This window comes from Trichosurus vulpecula, chromosome 4 (genome assembly GCF_011100635.1).
Source record: "Trichosurus vulpecula isolate mTriVul1 chromosome 4, mTriVul1.pri, whole genome shotgun sequence".
In the NCBI taxonomy this organism is placed as follows: Eukaryota; Metazoa; Chordata; class Mammalia; order Diprotodontia; family Phalangeridae; genus Trichosurus; species Trichosurus vulpecula.
The window spans coordinates 307864488-307884882 of record NC_050576.1 but is presented as its reverse complement, the minus strand read 5'-3'; the positions used below and the strand labels follow the sequence as shown (position 1 = coordinate 307884882).

Below are 20395 nucleotides of genomic sequence, written 5' to 3'. Positions count from 1 at the left end.
GAATCTCGGTCTGGGACATAGTGCTCGGGTTGCAAAAAAGGGAAAGAAGTTACAGGAAGGAAAGGCAGTGGGAGGGGATGGGAAACTGGGCTGGGCCAGGAGGGTCTGCCCAGTGGGTGTGAAAGTCTGGAGGTGGGGGGAGGGAGTTGAAATGCCCATCACTTTGGGGCCCATTGGAAAGTAGCACTTCCACTCCACTCCTGGTGGAGCCTCACGCCTCCCTAACCAGTCATGGCAGAGAGCTCAGACAAAGTGCCCATCGCCCTAGCAGGCCCGGAGGACGTGGAGCAGTGTCGCCCACCCGTGAGTACTGCGCCCAGAGCGCTGGGACAGCCAGGCCACGGTGTAGAGATGGCAGGGCGCTTGACGTAGGGTTGTGTGTGACTCTCTGCTCGGGGTCCGGTGTCTGCCTGTACTCGAATGTGCCCGGGGACCCCTGTACCCTGTGGGTGCATAGGAAAGCCATCGGACTGAACCCAAGGCACAAGTGCATGAGGGGGTGGCGGGGTCCGGGTACACACCAATATGCCTTTGTGCAGATTCCAATAGATCCAAGTGGAAAATGTAAGTGTTGCTGAGGCACGCGTGTTCGTGAATAACTTCAAACTTTCCCCTCATCCCACTCAGCAGGGAGGGACCGAAAGGGAAAGGGAACCCCTGTGGGGTAAAGGGAGGACACCGTGGCTGAGCCCCGGGCCCCGTGGTCGAGCCCCGGGCCCCGTGGTCCCTAGACCCTTACCAGGCTCCCCGCGCGGTGCCCCGGCAGGCGAGGCACAGTGTGGAAGCTGCCCCTTCTGCCCTCCCCGTCCCTGTCCCCCCTCCTCAGGCGTACACAGCGGTGGCAGTGAGACCCTCCAGCCCCGGGAGGCTGCTCAAGATCGGAGCCGCGGTTCTCATATCTGGGGCCCTGCTGCTGCTCTTCGGGGCTATCGGCGCCTTTTACTTCTGGAAGGTGAATGACAAACATGTGAGTCCTGGGGTGCCGCGGCAAGTGGGGCGCGAACTCTTTCTTGCTCCAGGTCCCCCTGGTGCGCCAGGTGCACTGGGAGCCCAAGGCACCGCTGGGTAGAAGGTTGTCAGTAGCCCGCAGGGGGAAGGGGGAGGTCTGGACCCTGGCTCAGCTACGCCCCCAGGCCGCCTCTGGGAGGAGGGCCTTGCTTGAGAGCACGTTGGGCACAGCTCCCGAGTTATTCAAATTCCAATACAGATGAGTTTTATGGTCTTAGGCAATTCATGAATATTAAAAGAAGTGCAGAAGAAATTAGCGTGATGGAAAGAGGGCTGCATTAAGACCTAGGTTATGGTCTAGGCTCTGAGATTCATTTGCTGTATGACCTTCTGCAAGTGACCCAATTGCTCTGGTGCTCTGCTCATCTGTAAAATGATGGGGTTGGACCAGATCTCAGAGTTCTAAAGGGTTCTGACTTTTCTGGCTCTGAAGGATTATGATCCTAAGGGAGCTAAGTCTAATGTGAAGAAATGAACGTTCCAAAAATTAGCTGACTGTTCCAAGAGTCTTTGAAGGGAGCAGCTAGACCCAGGTTTTGGAATGAACTTAACCTTTCCAGGCAGTTTCATCTGACTTCTACAGCAACTTCCCCTTCTCCCTCAAAAGAAGTGCAGGAAGAAAATGGAGAGTTCTTAAAGATGTTAAATTTAAAATCAATTCTTCCTTTGGTTTTATAACAAATGTTCCACAGAACTGCCTCCCTACTTCATTTGTATACAAATATTTATTTTCGCAGGGGTCCAAGAAATGAAATTGTTTCAAACTTCTCTTGGAAGAGTTCCAATGTGTATTTTAAAGGGCAAGAATTTTGCTTGCCTATGTAAACAGGGTATTTTATCTCGATAACTATTGGACAAGGTCTAACGTGAGCTTATTTCTAGTAATGGGGAAGGGGGGGGCATCCATCTCCATCCCCAGTGCATACAAAGGACTGTTTCTTAATCATTCTCCAGATTTTTTTGCTCTCTACTCCCCCTCCTTCACTCCCTCCTCTTCTCTTGCTCCCTCTCTACTTCCTTTTCCCTCCTCCCCCTCTCCGGGGAATTCAAAGCATGAGCTAATTCCAGTACTTACAGAAAACGGTGTGGAAAGCAATCCGGCCATTTTGCACCTCACATCATCTACAGACATTACACGATTTGTATTCTTAACTCCATGGCCTAATGCAGATAAGCAAGCATGCTAGCTATCATCAAATCTGTTATAGGGGCCACATCAAATTCAAAAGCCTCATTCTGTAAGATGAAAATGGTAGTGTTTAGTGTGTATCTGTATTTTAAATGTGAAAATTGGGCCATATGCTCCCATTTTAAAGCAGCAGTTCTGGACAGAGGAGTAGATTTCAATGCGTAAATCTCTACCAAACATTGGGTGTTTGGATTGTCTTCCCTTTGGGAAGCTTTATGGTATTTGACTATAAATTCATACTTTTAGATGAAAAGAGTAAAGAAATAAATATTCCAAGTCTCATTGTCATATCATGACAAAAATAACTGGATTTTATGCAGTTGGGCTGTGCTATTAAAACTAATTATGCCACTTGGCACTTAATTATTTAAGAAAAACATTTCTAATTCACAAAATTCTAAAATGAGAGGATAAAGGATCATGTGCAGTAAGTGAAGCTTATTCATGTCTTGTTTCATCACAAGTTGATTAGTTTTGTTTCATGAAAAGAGTGCTAAGAATATCCAGGAATAGTGAAGGGCACAACAAAAAAGCCACTTTCAGCATTTTCCAGACCAGCAGGATCATAATGAGAATTACTGCATATTCTTATTTCTGTAAAACCCTCACTGGAGCCTTATATACTTGCAAATATGTATTATGTAGATATGAAAGATTTTGAACAAAACACCTAGTAGAGGCAAATGCCCATTGTCAATCTCCACATTTCTTAGATTTGTCCCTTTCTCTCTACTCATGAAGCTATCATCCTAAATCAAACCCTTGTTATCTTATTCTTGGACTATTGCAATAGCTTACTTCGTTCCTTGCATCTAGTATCTCTACTCCTTCTAATCCATCCTCCACACAGCTGCCAAATTGATATTCCTAAAGCACAGGCCTGACCATATCATACTCATGCTCAAGAAGTTTCCCAAGCTCCCTATTTGTCTCTAGAATGTAATATAAACTCTCTTCTTTGGCCTTTGAAGCCCTGCACAGTCTGACTCCAATCTTTCCAGGATTTCATTGCCCACTCAACATTCAAGCCAAACTGGCCTCCCTCATGCTCCCAGTACCCAGTATCCCTTTTCCCACTTTTTGGCTTTTGCATAGGTTATCCCTCAAGCCTGGAATGCTCTCCTCCTCCTCCTCACCTCTGCCTCTTGGAATTCCCAGGTCTCTTCAAGATTCAGCTTGGGTCACTTACACAAAGTCTTTCCAGATCCCTCAGTTGCTAGTGTTTCAATCTCCCAGTCCCACCTAATTACTTTGTATTACTTGTGTCCTTCTTGGGGGAGAGAGCTCCCCATTTCCCCATTTTTCATTTTTTTTTGTCTTTTATCTCCAATGCCTGGCACATAGTAGGCACTTTATGATAACTTGTTGAATGACTTATATGTATACAGAGACAACTATGTACTGTGTATATGCGCAAAGATTTTCAGTTCCAGGTCTGCTTCCTATTAAAATAATTTTAACAGTCCAAACAAAGTTTAATTGGGAAAGTACATTTGCTGTTTTAAAAGACATTCTAAAATTAAAAAGATTACCACTGCTCCCCTCCAATGGTACAGATAGATCAAAGTTGATTATAATTTAGCTAGGGTCGTTATCATATGGACCTATTTCCTAGGTTTATTTATATCCTAGGCTTATGCCATTTTAGCTTGGATTAAATGGTGCTTTGGGTGCTAAATAACCAGTGATTGGTCTCAAATGTAGACTTATGCATCCTGAAATAAGCTATAAAGAGTGGGCAAAACTGAAGTGCCAATCCCCTGAATACAAAACATCAGCCTCCTCTACCCCATGTAACAACAGTAGCAACGGATAATATATTTAGGTCCTTTCTTCACAGAAAGTGATCTTTTTGGTTACAGCAATCAAATCAATCTTGTATTGTGCATGCTTTGCTAAAAGCACCTATTTGCATTTTGGAAGACCCCAGTATTGAGGCAAACAAGACAAATTCATTGTCCTCATGTAGCAATGGTCTTTAGTTTCTAACAATGTGAATAGTTTGCGCAAAGCTGTTATGAGTCCAAGGACCACACTGGAGCCCAATGCCATGTTTTTATAGCCCAACCCTTTTTGCTTCTTTATCAACTGCTATTCATACTGCACTCAAGCAATCTGTCTCTAAAACTTACCATAGATCAAATAAGCTAATGTATATAAACTCTAAAGCTATACAGATGTCTTATCACTATTATTGCTATGACCTCTGTTTGTTATTTTAGTGTAGGGAACCCCTGATCAAAAATTTTTTGCTATTAAAACAGATCTGTAACTGTTCCACTTATCTTGAGTTTCCTGGGGGCCCTAGCATCACCTAACCAGTATGTGTCAAAAGAAAGACTATAACCCAGGGCTTCCACACTCAGAGGCCAGCTCTCTATCTATTAAGCCATGCTGTGTCTCCTTATCATCTTATGTTTTTATAATGATAACTAATGCCTCTCATCTCATTCTTCTCCTGTTGTTATTTATCCAAGAACCATTAAGTGCCGATTCAGCAAATGAAAAGAACCAAAGCTCACCTGTAGAAGTGAGGAGTGTGTGTGCATATGAGGACTGGGGAACCAGCAGTGGAGAGGCAATGAGAAATGTTTGAATTGAGACCCCTAGACAAAAAAAAATGGACCCTCCACCCAAGCAGTCGTTGTACCCATTCAAGTTTTAGTTTCCTTTGTCACCAAAGTAGATCATAGATTAAAACAGGGGATCTTAACCTCCTTTAGTAGCCTGGTGAAGTCTATGAACCCCTTCTCAGAATAATGTACTTAAATACATAAAATACATGGGAATACAAAGGAAACCATTATATTGAAATATAAGTACTCTAATATGTTCATGAAGCCCAGGTCAAAAGCCCTTGGATTAAAGCCTCAGTGCTTCCTTACCACACCTTCTATGCTCCTGATAATGAAGAATGTAGGGTCCTTAAGGACAAAGATTGTTTCATTTCTGCCTTTATATTCCCCAATACCTTTCACATAATAGGCACTTAATACACCTGTGGAGGTGGTTGTGGTGGCAGTCTTCTCCCTTCTTGCTCTACCATCCTTTAAAACCCAAGGCACTGACATAAACTATATTAGTAAATTTGGGTCTAGAGGGAAGTGATTTGCCCAAGGTCATATGGGTAACAAATGGCAGAGATGGAATTCAATTCTAGGTGCATCTGACTCCTAATTTAATACTTGCTCTAATACACCAAGCTGCTTCAAATTACTAAGTATAAAAAAAACAGACACACAAGAAGATCCAGGACCATTTTCTTTATGATACTTGCTAATTCATCATAGAAGAGTCTGGGCACCAATTCTGTCTGCAAAAACAGGGGATGAATGTGATTGCTAGTTCTATTCTAACAAAATGACACATAACAACACAATCTGAATGCCTTGGGAGTTGATTATAATGAGATATTCCCTGTACTGGTCTAATACAGACATGAAGATTGACCTTGCTTAAAACAAATGTGAGCTATTTAACAAGCTCTAAGATTCTGTGATTCTGTAAAATCCTATATTCTGTATAACAAGCTCCAGGACTGTGATTCTATAAAACACTCCAACAAGCAACACTTGTTAACCCTGTCTCTGTATTACTTAATTAAAACCTATTCTTGATTAAACCATTACTACCAATATAAGCTGGTTTTCCCCAATATAGCACATCCCCCTGGGCATCCTGCCAAGACCACTTCCCATTCAGCTAGAAGGGGGCATAACAAAAAACATTCTAGGTTTTTAAAGAACTGATTGAGGGATTAATGTGGATGAGGTTCTATCATAAATACATGTATAACTATTAACGACAGATGTTAGGGGCCTTGGAAAAAATGAAAGTCATATTGTATATTGAAGGGCTAAAGAGCCACTGATTGCTTTAAAAAAAAGAAAAGCACTAACTCCTTATGTTCAATTCCAGATTTATAATGTCCATTATACCATGAGTATTAACGGAAAAATACAGGAGGGATCAATGGAAATAGATGCTGGGAACAACTTGGAGACCTTTAAAATAGGAAGCGGAGCTGAAGAAGCGATTGAAGTTAATGATTTCCAGAATGTAAGTAGATTTGACTCATTTCAAAGATTTAATGATTCACTCCTTCTGGATTCTTCCAGTTCAGGCAGAAGCAACATTTCATATACACAATCCAAGCAGTAAATATATTTTTATGGAGAGAATCTGTTATCAGCCTAGGCCATAAGCCTGGGTCTTTAAAAAAGCATGAATCACATGGTGTGGTTCTACTAGTACTTTCTCTTCTTTTTTTTTAAGCCTTTATTGCTAATGCTGTTACCTGACTCCTCCAATTACCAAAGAATTAGCTCAGTGGAGACATCTTGTAATGCAACTAAAAGCAGCTTTTTATTTTCTCTTCATCCTGTTTCCAGGCACTTGTCTGATAAACTGGAGGAGTGACTGATGTAATTTTGCTTCTTTTAGCTCCCTTTGTTTTACTACCTTAATATTCTTGCTTGCTTAAATTGTTTGCTTAAAATCTCTGCATAGATTGGGAGCAGAGGGAATAGTTGAAAAGGAGGTACAGAGAAGTGAGGGAAGAGAGAGAGAAGAGGGGAGGTATAAGAAGAAAAAAAAGAGAAGAACTGAGGGGAGGAAAGAAAGAAAAGGAGAAGGAAAAGGAGAGGGAGGTGGGGAGGGAAGCAACCTTTCTTTTCCATAGGCATCTCTTATGGATTGTTTTATTTCAGTACTCTCTACATAGTGTAGACCACTAGACCTAACTCGTAGTATTCACCCTTGGTTTCCCCTGTTCCTGGTTATATATTTAGTGTCTTATCTCTCTCTCCTCTATACACAAAGGACACTGAGCCTTGAAACTGAGAGCGCAACATAAAATCTGTCCCAGATTAGCTATAGTGGAAGTATACTTTCTCTACTCTATAGAAAGCAAAAAATCATTCTTCATAATGTTGCTTATGTTACATATTGGCATCATCTTCACAGATCCCATATAAACAGTTCATAGCTTTCCACAAAGTTTATTAAGTGTGGCTCACAATTTAGACTTAGGGGTTCCTTTGCCCTGTATTGAGAGTTGCTAAACTCAGATCACTTTATCATGGCTGTGACTCTGGGTTCTCAAAGACTGTGCTAACAGAACAAACCTCTGGAGGTCCTACCAGACCAAAGGGCTTCAACAGCTATGTTCTGTGTTCTAAAAAATGAGCCTAGCTAAGTCTGGAAAACATCACCAGAGAGGTGTCAAGTTGATGAGTTTTTTGGGCTACAGTCTCAAAGACCAAGTGATAAAAGGGTTTCAAGAGTAGAGGAAGGAACCCATACCTTCCTTGAAGTACTGAAATAACAACCTGGTTGTAGTCTGGCTCAATCACCGTAGACTTCAAGGCCCTAGAAAGTATATCTTTTTTGGGTCCTCCAGGACCTTTCTCTTTGACCAAAGAGGAAAAACAAAAGAGAATAGAGAAGGAAGAGGAAGAAGTGTGTGAGTATAAAGTCACTCTAATTGGTCCCTGTCATGCTCCACATTCTACCTGGACCATCTTCAAATCATAGCGATCAAGGGGCCTCACAGGCCAGCTGGTTTAACCCCTCATTTTGACAATAAACAAACTAAGGCCTGGAGAGTTTACATGACTTGCTAAGGTTATGGAGCAGGATTTGCACCCTACCTCAGCATGCAACCCTTCCCTGCAACCACTTTCTCTGGGAATATAACCAAACCAATACTGCTATTGCTGTTGGAAAGTCTTTTAGCTCCACTATCTCTCTACTCACTGTCCCTATTAATTCCCAAACCAATGCATCCCTCCCAGTCCACCTCTCCCCTATAGGTACTAAATTGTCTGCTTTAGAATTTTAAATTCCTTAAGGGCAGGAACAATACGGCTTTTTGTATTTGTATCCCTAGTGTTTGGCACAAGGTGAATGCTTAACAAATGTTTTTTTATTTATTCCATTTATTCAAAAAGAGAAAGAAGCCACATACTTGAATTTAAAGTCTACAAAGTGCTTTGCTCATAAACAGTGAGCATAACCACTCTAGCTTTCCTTAAACACTTGGAATTTTATGAATTCTCTTCTAAGCTGTGAAACTTGTTTTTAGCCATGAAAACAAAACATAATAAGCCTAAAATGCTGGAATCCACCACCTTCAACTAAGTATACAGACTTACCCACTGAACTTTGAAAGGTCAGTCACAGTGACCTAGCCGCTGCTAATGGATGCCAGAGTTGTGAGCTTTGTTACTGATGTAATTCCTGAGGTTAGTAAATGGACAAAGTCAAGTCATCTGGAGAACAGGGTGTGGGGACAAGGCATCAAAGCTCTTGGGAAAGATTTAGGAAAATAGTTAACTATCTGGTCTTAGATTATGTTAGTTTATTTACTCTTTTCTCTCAAAGTCCTTTGGAAAGATCTATAAAGACAGTTAAGAAACCAGTCTTCAATCATGTTGACTTACTTGCTCTTCAGTCCTCATGTGGGATGCAAGTCTGAGACATGGGCCCTGTTCCTTAGGGGCTGAAGAAAAGATACACAAAATATACAGTAAACAATGAAGTTATATGTCATAAATGCAAAATTAGTGATATAGTGTGTTATAGGATTTAAAAGGGGAAAGTTAACTCCTGGCTAATGGGGTTCTAGAAAGGCTTCATGGAGATGATATCTGAACTCAAAGTTGAAGAAAGAGTAGTTTTCCAAGAGACAGAGGATCAGATGGCATGCTAAGAGGTACTTAATTATAGGTAACCAACCACCAAAGATTGTTATTGTTGTTGTTGTTAGGGCATTACTGGAATCCGTTTTGCTGGAGGAGAAAAATGTTACATTAAAGTCCAAGTGAAAGCTCACATACCTCAAGTGGATGCCAAGACTAAACAGAGCATCAGCTCAGAACTGGTAAGTAGCAACTCGCTGACAAAGTAGAAAGAAGCCTAGTTCCCAATAATCTGTGGTAAAAAAAAAAATCCTTCATCTTCAATCTCCTGGTCTTAGAAAACTGGAATAGAGGCCAAATTTCCACTTCTTCTCTCTTGAAGGAAATTACTGTTTTTGTTTCTATGGCTGAGAAACTCTTTTCAAAAGATTCCTCTTTCATAATGCGATCTTTTCAGGTGATCTTGTTAGGGGGAGGGAGAAGGGGTATCTTAAAATACATGATGATTCCTGGCTCCTAAAAGCTGTGAACAAATGGCACCTAAACCAGCCTCTCCCCATAAATGCCACTTACTGGACCCAGTTTGCTCTCTAGGTCTATGCAAAATATGTCCAATCCCTCTCCCACATGACAGCTTTTCAGGTATTTAAAAAGTTATTTTCCCCTAAGCCTTTTTCTTGTCTATGAAAAACCTCAGTTTCTTTAACTATTCATCCTTTAAGAATGTTTTGTGACCCTTTACCAGTATGGTCACTGTCCTCTAGACATGATGTGGTTTGTCAATATCCCTATTAAGATGTAATACCCAGAACTAAACAAAATATTACAGATGTGACCTGACCAGCATATCACAGTATGAACATATTATCCCCCATGTTCTGGACATTATAATTCTATTAAACCGAAATTGCTTTTTGGAGGGGAAGAAAAGAATGTATTGGGGGAGGGGAAAGGGAACTGACAGCTACATCATATTGCTTATATTGAGATTACAGTATACTAAACTCCAAGATCTTTTCATATAACTAGTTTCTCCTATCTGATATTTGTGAGGACCTACTTTCCACCTAGCTAGCTAAGCCCAAGCATGGGACAATGAAAAAGTCTGTTGTTTGGGACTGTTGTTTGCATGCTGGCTGCCTTTTGGGTAGCAATGACAGCTTGACAACTCCTTTATGAGCTGTTCTAGGCTCATCCATGGGCTGCCCTGATAAGCATAAATTCCACAACAATTAGCTTTAGCTATTTTAACAACCCCACCTCACTTCCCACCAGTATGTTATATGGCACATAATTGGGATAAAAATGTAGCAGACTTTTATGCAATCTGTTTTAGTAAATTTTCTACAAACTTTGCATAACTTTTAAAAGATAACTGAGTTTAGAGGACAGCGGAGATAGAGACATTAGGAAATGAATATGATGTAGAAAGTAATGACATCAATAATAAATACTGAGTGGGGCAACCTCATCTAGGTTAAACAAATGGATTAATTGAGCAGCAGTTTTCCACAGTAACATGAAATTATTTTAATTCTGCCATAAGCTCAAGAAGAGTGTAAATGAAGTGCTGCTTCAGATTAAAAAAAATGAAAAAAGAATTTTGATATCCCCAACCTACTGCAGATGAATAAATACATGAAAGGAACAACTTGGCAAAATAAATTTGTATTCTATGTTATCAAATCACTCTAAGGAACCTGCTATATAAGAAAATCTAGAGTTTAACTTTGAAATCTCACTGGTGTGCTTGATGCCACAGACATCTGAAATATGTTTCGCTACAGCTAGAAAATGTCAAGATGGTTTATGTTAAATAATACTTTGAACTAAAAAACATTAAAGAACCAATCTTTTGCATCTCCCTCCTCAAGCTCTTTGAAACAACAACAAAAAAAAAACCCGCATCATTGGTCCTATCTTCAAATGGGGGTTAGAGGAAAGGCTGGTTCCTGTATCTTTATTAGAATTTTGGGGTCCATTCAATTGCTTTTCCTCTTAAGGAGCTTGAATTACCAGCACCTGATTAGCTTAAAACTAAAAAGCAGATAAATTTCACTTTCAAGTCAGGACCCTGGCTTTTCTTTGTGGGAATAATCACAACAATCTAAAATTCAAAGAAGCACCTCTGAATAACACACCTCTGAAGATTATGTAAATGACTACAAAAAGAAGCCAATCTTTGTAAAAGGCACCTGGTATTCATTTCTCATGAAGCCTGTATAAAATTTAATAATCTTACTGGAACAAATAAATCTTAATATGTCCATGCATATGTAAAATGGTCCATTGTCCTCTGCTAAACTACCAATGCATTTTGTTTTAACTGCTCACAGGAAGACAAGATTATGCCAGTTAAATTTGAAGAAAATTCTCTAATCTGGGTAGCCACAGACCAGCCTGTTAAGGATAACAGCTTCCTGAGTCCTAAAATCTTAGAACTTTGTGGAGATCTTCCTATTTTCTGGCTTAAACCAACACATCCAAAAGGTAACATTTTAATTTTCAGATGAATACTACTTAAAATTCCCCATTTTGGATCAGGAGCCTAGAAGTCACTCCACACTAAGCATAAAAAAAACTGGGCCAATTAGAAAAATAAATCAAGATGTATGGACAGACCTTAATAATTAGCAGGTTAGATAAGAGAGGAGATAAAGACAACTGTCATTGAGCATTAATGGTAGGGAAATGAGAATGAAGATATAACTATATATATTACCTATAATTTTCATTTAATAAGTTCATTTTTTTCTTTAGCTTTGCCTATGAATCTTTGCTGTTTGTTCATTTCAAATGCTCTTCTGCCACTGAAGCATAACATCATTGTTCATGCATAGAATTGTGGGAAAGCCTCAAGATGCTGAAAGCATATGCAAAGACTCATCACACAATTCCAGCCTTAAGCACTGGTTCTCAAATCTTAGTTTAAAGAAAAATAAAAGGAAAAAAAGGAAAGAAAGATTCCAGTTAGGCAGGTCCAAAGCTTTAAGTAAATACCCATCGTCCATACCTCCGGCACTACACTTGGTTCATCTCTGCTCCTGGCAAAAGTAGAACAGTCTAATAATTTTATTTATTTAAGTACTACAGGGTCCAACAAATCTACTTTGGACGTAAGGAGTAGATCTGTCATTTTACCAGTGTGGCAAGTTCCTTACAACTTCTCAGTAGCTTGTCTTAGGGGAGTTGCCAGGGAGAACTGAGAGGTAAAGTGACTTATTTGCCCAATGGTAACAGTGTCAGAAGCAAGACTTAAACCCAGGTATTCCTAACTCAAAGGCCATGCCCCTATTCTGCTATGCTGCATTTCACACCTCTATATAACATGCTTCATCCCATCAATATACAACTAAACATGATGAGGATCTTATTTCAGCATCGGTTTTTTTTTAATTTAAAAGCCAACCCCAAAATTTATGATTTTATATACACATATATTACCTATGCATGTGTATTCATCCATACACATACATTTAAAATATCAAAAGGAAACAAAAAAAAGGCAGTATGTTGCCATTTAGTGTTGGTCAAGATTCAAATTACAGGGGGCAGCTAGGTGGACACGTACTAGCTGTGTGACCTCGGGCAAGTCACTTAACCCCAACTGCCCTTCCAAAAACAAACAAAAAAGATTCAAATTACAGTCACCAAATATCTTAGAGAATGAGTTTGAAAGGACCAAAAAAGGAGCAAAGCAAACATATGGACCTCATTAAGTCCTAGTGACCAAAAAGTTCTCCCTATGCTTCATTAATCTCCCTTTTCACTCCCTAAGTACCTTCGAACAAGTAAAACCAAGCATAAGTTGGAGCCGTTTTGGCATTTCAGGCCCAGGTGGGTTTGCAATGAGTGGTGTTGTCTGGTGCCATTACTTTTATCTCAAAGTATTGTGATAGTAAAACATCAACACCCACAAGTCGGAATAATTAAATATTATTTGAGGGGGCCCTTGGCATAGAGCAATGGTATCCAGAGTATGGTCCAAGGAACCCTAGGAGTCCTAGAGACCTTTTCAGGGGATCTGTGAGGTCAAAACTATTTTCATAATAATATTAAGACATTTTAATTTCTAATAAGGTATACATCAATGAATATAACCCATATAAAACAAAAACCTAGGGAGGCAACAATAATTTTTAAGAGTGTAAGAAGTTCGCCAGACCAAGAACTGCTGGCACAGAGAACAGTATTGGACTTTCAGGAAGACCTGCTGTTTGAAGTCTGAATCTACAGAATCAGGTAAAGACTATAATTAAGACAATTAAGGTCTTTAGACGAAGATCTATGATTTTTGGATTGTCAAAAGACACAATATAGAGGCTGTAACAGTGGCCATCTGAAAGTGCTTGATGCCCTGTGGTAAAAAGAGGAGCAGAAGATTGGACTTGGGAGTTGGAAGAAATCTGGATTTAAATCCTATTTCAGATTCTAGTAATATAACCCTGGTCAAGTCACTTAATATGAGATGCAGTTTCTTTACATGTAGAATCTACCTAATAACATTGTTTCAACCACAACAATCCAATTTAGTAAACATCTAAGTGCTTACTGTGGGTTGACACATGTGCCAGGTGCTGGAGATGTAAAGACAAACATTGGGGATGAGGTTTTGAGGGAGGGGGAAGTGTCAAGGATGCTCTAGAGATTATAACTTTAACTGAGAGGAGGCTCTGGTGGCACCCTCAATGGAAAGAGGGAAATTGGAGTAAATGTGGATTTAGGGAGAAAAGGGAATTCTTTTTTGGACAAGATAATTAAAACATATAAAGGACATCAAACTGGAATATCTAGCAGGCATTTGACAATTCAGACACTTAAGAATTGGAGTTCAAGAGATAAACTGTAGCTGGAGATAAAGAATTTTGGGGTCATCCGACCCCATGGAAGCAAATAAGATCAACAGGAAGCAATAAAGAGAGAAAATGGCTCAGGCCAGAGCCACTGGTAGGTGGTATCCATGATAAGGGAGGACAGTGACTGAGCAAAAGATACTGAAAAGGAAAAGACCAAAACCACAAAATCAGTTAGAGGTCATCTTTAAGTCAAAGGCCATCTAATCCACCCTGTACCTGTTGCCTCTTCAACAAAATCAACAAACCCTGGAATGAGAAGTTTGAGAAGAGCAGTGGGAGTTGAAGTCAGATTGCAAAGGGTTAGTGAAGTCAGATTGCAAAGGGTTAAGAAGCTAATGGGTAGTGGGTGGTAAAGATATCAAGTAAGGTGGAACGGTCAGAAAATAAGCAGGAAAGAGAGAAAAGAGAAGAGCGGGAGAGGAAGGGAAGTTAAGAGTAAGAAGGAAGAGAACAAAAAATTCTGGAAAAGGGAAGGGATGGAACTGGGGACACATTTTAGAGGGGAGGACAAAGATAATGGAGTAGATGAAGATGTAAGAAAGATTTTGAAATGTGGAGGACAGATACAGGAACTCTCAACGGACCTCCGCTTTCTCAATAAAATGAGGATGGCATTGAAGGCCACAAAGATTTGGAACTCTTGCTGAGAGGACCAGGTAAGAAAAGGTACCTTCTGGTTCTAAATCTGTAATTGGGGTGCTTCAGTGAGGGCCTAATTGAGACTGGGTCCACTGTAAATTCATTGTATCTTATCAGTAGAGTGCTGTGACTTCCCCTAGCAATCAGAAATTTGGGAATAGGCTAAGCAGATGAAAGCTCAAGAAGGTACAAGGTGAGAATAATCCAGAGTTGAGGATGGGTAGGGTGTAAGTGGTAGGACAAAGGGCCAAGAAAGTCAAGGGTGCAGTTGAATTGGTTAAATATGGGATCAAGACTGTGAGGAGAGGAAAGTGAGGTTAGAGCAATAGATTAGGAGAGCAGGGAGAGTTGGAGGAAATGGAAATTGAGCTGGTGTAACCAGAATGGCCTTTGTTTTCTTTTGAGTGACTCAATTTATTTCAGTGAGCTTTATACTAGGTGCTAAGCCCCAGACCCAAACCCCATTAGGTGTTAATGTAATCCATGTGGATGTGAACCTCCCAGGGTCCTAAGGGGAGGGGCCAACTCCAGAATCAATCACCAGAGCCTGAGCTCTGGTGATTCAGATGATGTTTAATGGCTGAAGCCCTATAAGAAGGGAGGAGAGAGCCATTGCTGCGGGGATCTGGAGATGGTGTTGATGAGGAGACTCTGGGCAGCTGTAGTTAAGGAGCCCTCCAGCTTGTAAACCCAGATGTTGAAACTTTGTTGAACTCTGGTAACTATCTGTTGGGACTTGAATCAGACAAAGTCTGTTGATGTCTGTAATTTGTTTGCATTTTGTTTTGAAGTTCAGGTGCTGGTTTTTTTTCCCCTGAACTAACTGAATGATATTTGAATTAAAAGTAAGCCTGTCAACCCCTTCACCTCGCTTTCCTTAATTAAGCAGATCGAAAGAACCTGTGCTGTTGGCAGCTTTCTGGGTGCTGGCTGTGGGTGAATCTTATACCCCCACAGAAGCTGCTACCCGGATTGTTGACACAGCTGGAGATAATGTATATAAAAGAACTTTGTGAACTTTCAAGTGACAAATATGTATGTTTGTCAGCTATTATCATTTTTATTAATAATATCCCAACAAATCTCTGAAGTTTCGTAGTACACACTTCCTTGTTCTACATTTTCTAGCTTAAAATCTCTGAGTACCAGAGACTCAATCAATAGGGGGCTCAACAAACTCGGCATGGGCCATACACAGTCTTGGTGCATAGTTGTCTACAGCTTAAGCTGCTTTAGCATGTTTGAGCTGTGTTAAGATTTCAAATTTTTTGGCATTTTTATGCTCAGTATCCACATGTCATTCTGCAACACCAGAGAACAATTATGTTGCGATGGAAGAAGATGCTGACCCAGAAGCTGAGAGATCTGAGCTCTAATTTCAGATGGCCAAGTAATAGCCTTGTAACCTTGGACAAGTCACTGAAATTCTTAGAAACTGTCTTCTCATCCATAAAATGAGAATAATACTTATTGTCTTTCAATGGGCTGTGAGAAGTTTTTAAACTCAACTGAGTTTCATGAGATAAAAGATGTGAAAGTACCTTTCAAACAATAAAGTTCTATACAAATGTTAAGATATATAACCAAACTTTGACCACCCTTGGTGTTTACTATCCCAGATTCTGGGATAACTATCCATTAACTTTGAAAATTCTCCTCATATCCATATTAGTTGGTAACTAATTCTGTCTATGTTTTAATGCTCACTTAGGTTATTCCATGAACTACTAATCTGCTTTCCTTTTCTCTAGAGTTTAGCAGGTGACCAGAGAACACTAATGTTAACAATCATTTTAATATTTTTAAATTCACTTTCAATTATGATGAGCAATTAAAATAAATGCCTTGATATTTAAAAATTAATTTCTTACGGAAGGATTGCTATCATGCATTAATATCCTTTTTAAAAACCGTATTGATGGTACCCACCACCATAAATACTAGCGAGCTAACATTCTCGCTGAAGGATAAAATTTTTTAAATTTTTTGAAACACAATCAATTAAATGCCATTTTCATAATCATCAAAGAAGAGACAAGTTTTTCAAATACCTATCTGAACTGTTGCCTGTGGCCTTCTTTTTCATTTTCATGTACAAGCAATAAAATTGGAATTTTTTTTTAAACTAAGGAAATAAAAGTAATAAATATCTCTTATTGCAGAAAACCAAAGAGAACGAAGAGAAATCTTGAGAAAAATTCGTCAAGCTACTACAAGAAGAGCAAACAGTAGGCCACGGGGTAATCCAGGCTCTGGAAGGCCAGTTAATGAAACAAGGCCCAGTATTCAGGAGGATACAGAACCCTTCAATCCAGATAATCCTTACCATGTAATTATGTTCAGATTAATATAGCACTTAAAATGTTTCAGAATGTGTATTTTGAAACAAACATCTAACACTCAATGGAAATTTTTTTTATTATTTAGTAGTAACTTTTAAAATACAAGCCTGTGATAATGAACACATCCCACCCCCAATCCCCTACCCCTATCCCCATGCAAGCCTTGCCCACGTATAGTAAAATCTGGATGGATCCAACTGGAACTTTCAATTAACCTACATTGTTTTTCCACATAGTACTTAAAAGAGAAAGAGACAAATCTAAGAATACAAATGTTTCAGATTTTGTTTTAGAAACCAAACACAGTGAGGTTCAGAACACATTCTGGCCAATCTTTTTCACCAAAGCACTTTCTCTAATTTTTGTTCCTTTATTTAGATTGCACTAATTCTAGCATTTCAAAGCCTACAGTTACATTTAAGATCTTGAATTTGGATTCATTTGTACAGCATCTTTTCCTCAGTGACTTGAGGTTCAAGAAGTATTTTTTATCCCCGATGTTGAAATGAAGGCAGAAGGAAGAAGTTTTATCACTTCTCTAGGATCACTATCTAGAGTTAGAGCTTGAATTATTATAATTAGCTCCCAGCTCTCCCACCATTAGATCACTGGGTCCCAAACTGTGCCACCTAGAGATTTAAAGCCATCTCAACAAGAAATCACTAGGTGTCCCACAGAAACTAAATTGGCAGCGGTAGATTCTTTTCTTGTTCTGTGTCTGTGCGCTTAATGATGTCTGATAACCACATCTCTTTACTGTAGGAAACTGCAATGTAGCACTTTCCTTCTTCAATGGCAGTTTTAATTAGGTAGAGGTTCCATGAAATCAGAAGGAATTTTATGTAACTTCAAGCTTTTAAAAAATATTAAATACCCTTCACATAAGCCTATACTGATTCTTGTGGCAATGAGAAATTCAGGATCTAATTCTGAAACCATGTACCACAAAGTGAACTTTACATCCTAAAGAAAATACAAATAATTCTTTTCTCTTACAGCAACTAGAAGAAGGTGAAGGCATGACATTTGACCCCAGACTAGATCACGAAGGCATCTGCTGTATTGAATGCCGGCGGAGTTACACTCATTGCCAGAGGATCTGTGAGCCTCTTGGTGGATACTTTCCCTGGCCTTATAATTACCAAGGTTGTCGCTCAGCTTGCAGAGTGGTCATGCCCTGTAGCTGGTGGGTGGCCCGTATCTTGGGTATGGTGTGAGATGGTTTCCTATCCTAGGTACAAGAATTAAGGCAAGAAAAAAAATTGATGAAATGATGAGACGACTACAGCTAAAGAAGTATGGAGATTCTTGGATTTGAGGACACTGAAATATACAGTCATGTGTCATAAGTAGGTCATTCTAGATGCCTTTATTATTTTCTACTGCTTTAAATTTTTAATGATGCAAAATATATTTTCTCCCAGTATGGGAAAAATTCACCAAAAGGGCAATGTGACACCAGAAATACACAATCTCCTTTTTTGCTGTGGAATTTGGTTTATCAATAGTACCATTTGTTTATAAATAACCCTCTGTTTCTGAGATACATGTGGAAAGCAATGTCCAGCTAGTCTAAAACCCAACTTCTACATTTGGAAGTACCTTTTAAACCAAGCCACTGATAAAAATAAATCACAGGTCAAGTTGTCCCGTTATTATTCATACTAAGTTCCAGGATCATTTTGTATACAACAGTCACAACTCATCCAATTCCAGCAAATATGCTCCAGAGGCTACAAAAATGTAAGTCAGATAAGAACCAAAAGAAGTTGAAAGAATAAACTACAGAATGGAATATGCTAACATAAATGCTATCTATGGAACTCAAAGTGATGGAAACATGGTTAAGTTCCTAATCTATAGAATATGATACACAATGCCATAATCCTTAAACATCATCAGTTCCAGGAAACTCTCTTTAGGATGAACATGGTCAAATTTAACCAAAGGCAAATCTTCCTGAGGGTGGGGAGGGAAGACAAAACTTTACTATCAAAATTTAGAGAAGCAGATAATCACAGTTTTTTCAACCTGCTTCCAATAAAGGGTCACCAGTAATAAAGCAGGATAGTGATTTCCACCTTTGTAGTACAAATCAGGCTACCGGAGGGAGTCCAATTATTAAGAAATCCCTCTCTTGGTAATGGGGCTGATGCTGTTGCTTAGAAGATATGGCCTAAGAGGAATAACAAATATCTTTTGAAATTAAAACATTTCTCTAATGAAAGCATGAAGAAATTTTACATTTTTTTTTTTGACATTTAAGTTCTGAGTGACAGAATTTTAGAGAGCCATAAAAACACTTTTCTAAAGAAAAATTAAAAGTTGCTTTTGGGAAGATTCATAAATATGAGCTGAGGAAGGGGAAAGGAAGGTCATCATGCCCTTGAAACATCACTAATTTCTCAACATAATAATTATGAATGCAACATGCTTATAATGCTGATGTCAAAATTCTTATTTTTAATGAATTACACATTGCTGCCAATGAAAATATATAAAAATGCCAAAATATTTTCACCCTTTTCTTTCTAACTTGGTTACTGGGTCCTTGTTCACACACTTGCATTCAGTGAGATGGGACGTGAAGCACTGCAGCAAGCTGAGTCTACAGAGGAACCAAGAAGGAGCAACGGTTTAAAGCAGAAATAAAATCTGTACAGTTAGCATATTCTCAGGCAATAGAGAATCTTTAAGGGATGCTAATGGACAATTAAAGATGTGAAACATGCTCTTCTAAATGTCTGTCATTTTATTGCAGAACACATTCTCAAATGATATACTTTGTCACAAACTTCATAAACTGATAGAAATTACACAGGATAGAACATTCTAGGGGGTTGAAAACCATTACAAACTAAAAGAACATCACCTGTGTCAGGAAAAAAAAAACTATGTGTATGGGAGTATTGGGAGAGAAAGAGGTAGAAGAGAGCTGGGGCTGGGTTCAAGTCAGGAAAGATAGAAAAAGGTGTTGAGAGGAATGGGAAAGGCAGGCTTTTACCAGGATAGGATGAGATCCTGGCAAGGCCTAGAAAGAATATGTGATATCTGCAGCTCAGGGATTACCAGGAGAGAAGTAGGTTAGTCAACTACCTTAATCAACTGTTTAAGAGTCTTTTATAGTAGGGTGAGAACAGAATGATAGAGAACAGGGACAGCATTGCTACCAAGGTGAATAGAAGGAGGTACAAAAAGAGAAGGCTGTACACATAAAACTAACTTCAAAATATTTACAACTTTGCCTAAGAGGGGCCCTGTTTCTTTTAGGCTAGAAAAAGGGACAAACATAGGCATTCCTTTAGGTTGTTTTTTTAAATTTGGCTGATAAATTCTATTGAATCTGTTAATCAACTTAGACAAAAGTTACTATTAGATGATACACACTTTGTTTTGATATCTGCATTGGAATGATAGAAAATTAATTTTAGAGATTACCTAGTCCAACTTCCCTACCACAGCATTCCTGACAAGATGTCATCAGATATTCATCGCCTCTCACCTCGGCTATTGCAAGTCTCCTAATTGGTTTCTCTGCCTCCAGTCTTCTCCCTCTTAAATCCATCCTCCATTCAGTTACCAAACTGGTATTCCCCAAAAGCAAGATAGTGCCCTGCTCAATAAGCTACTGCCTCTATGATCTAAAGTCCTTTACCACCCAATTGCCTTTCTAGACTTATCATTATACCCCCACCCAATACATTCTATGATAGTCAACCT

At 39.4% G+C, this 20395-nt stretch overlaps 1 protein-coding gene across 1 annotated transcript; it reads left to right on the top strand.

The window, feature by feature from the left end:
* The first annotated feature begins 231 nt into the window (after window positions 1-231).
* On the top strand, window positions 232-19328 carry CNMD (chondromodulin). Its single transcript, XM_036756140.1, has 7 exons — window positions 232-303; window positions 827-967; window positions 6116-6256; window positions 8967-9080; window positions 11175-11328; window positions 16496-16662; window positions 17674-19328. The coding sequence occupies exons 1-7, from the start codon at window positions 232-234 to the stop codon at window positions 17890-17892; spliced, it is 1008 nt and encodes a 335-aa protein (XP_036612035.1). The 3' UTR covers window positions 17893-19328.
* Window positions 19329-20395: the final 1067 nt, after the last annotated feature.

What these genes read in the sequence shown, in the direction of transcription:
- CNMD (XM_036756140.1), top strand. Translation starts at nt 232, where the DNA reads ATGGCAGAGAGCTCAGACAAAGTGCCCATCGCCCTAGCAGGCCCGGAG. An exon ending in TGGAGCAGTGTCGCCCACCC is followed by an intron (nt 304 to 826) that starts GTGAGTACTGCG and finishes CCCCCTCCTCAG; the next exon opens with GCGTACACAGCGGTGGCAGT. An exon ending in AGAGCATCAGCTCAGAACTG is followed by an intron (nt 9,081 to 11,174) that starts GTAAGTAGCAAC and finishes AACTGCTCACAG; the next exon opens with GAAGACAAGATTATGCCAGT.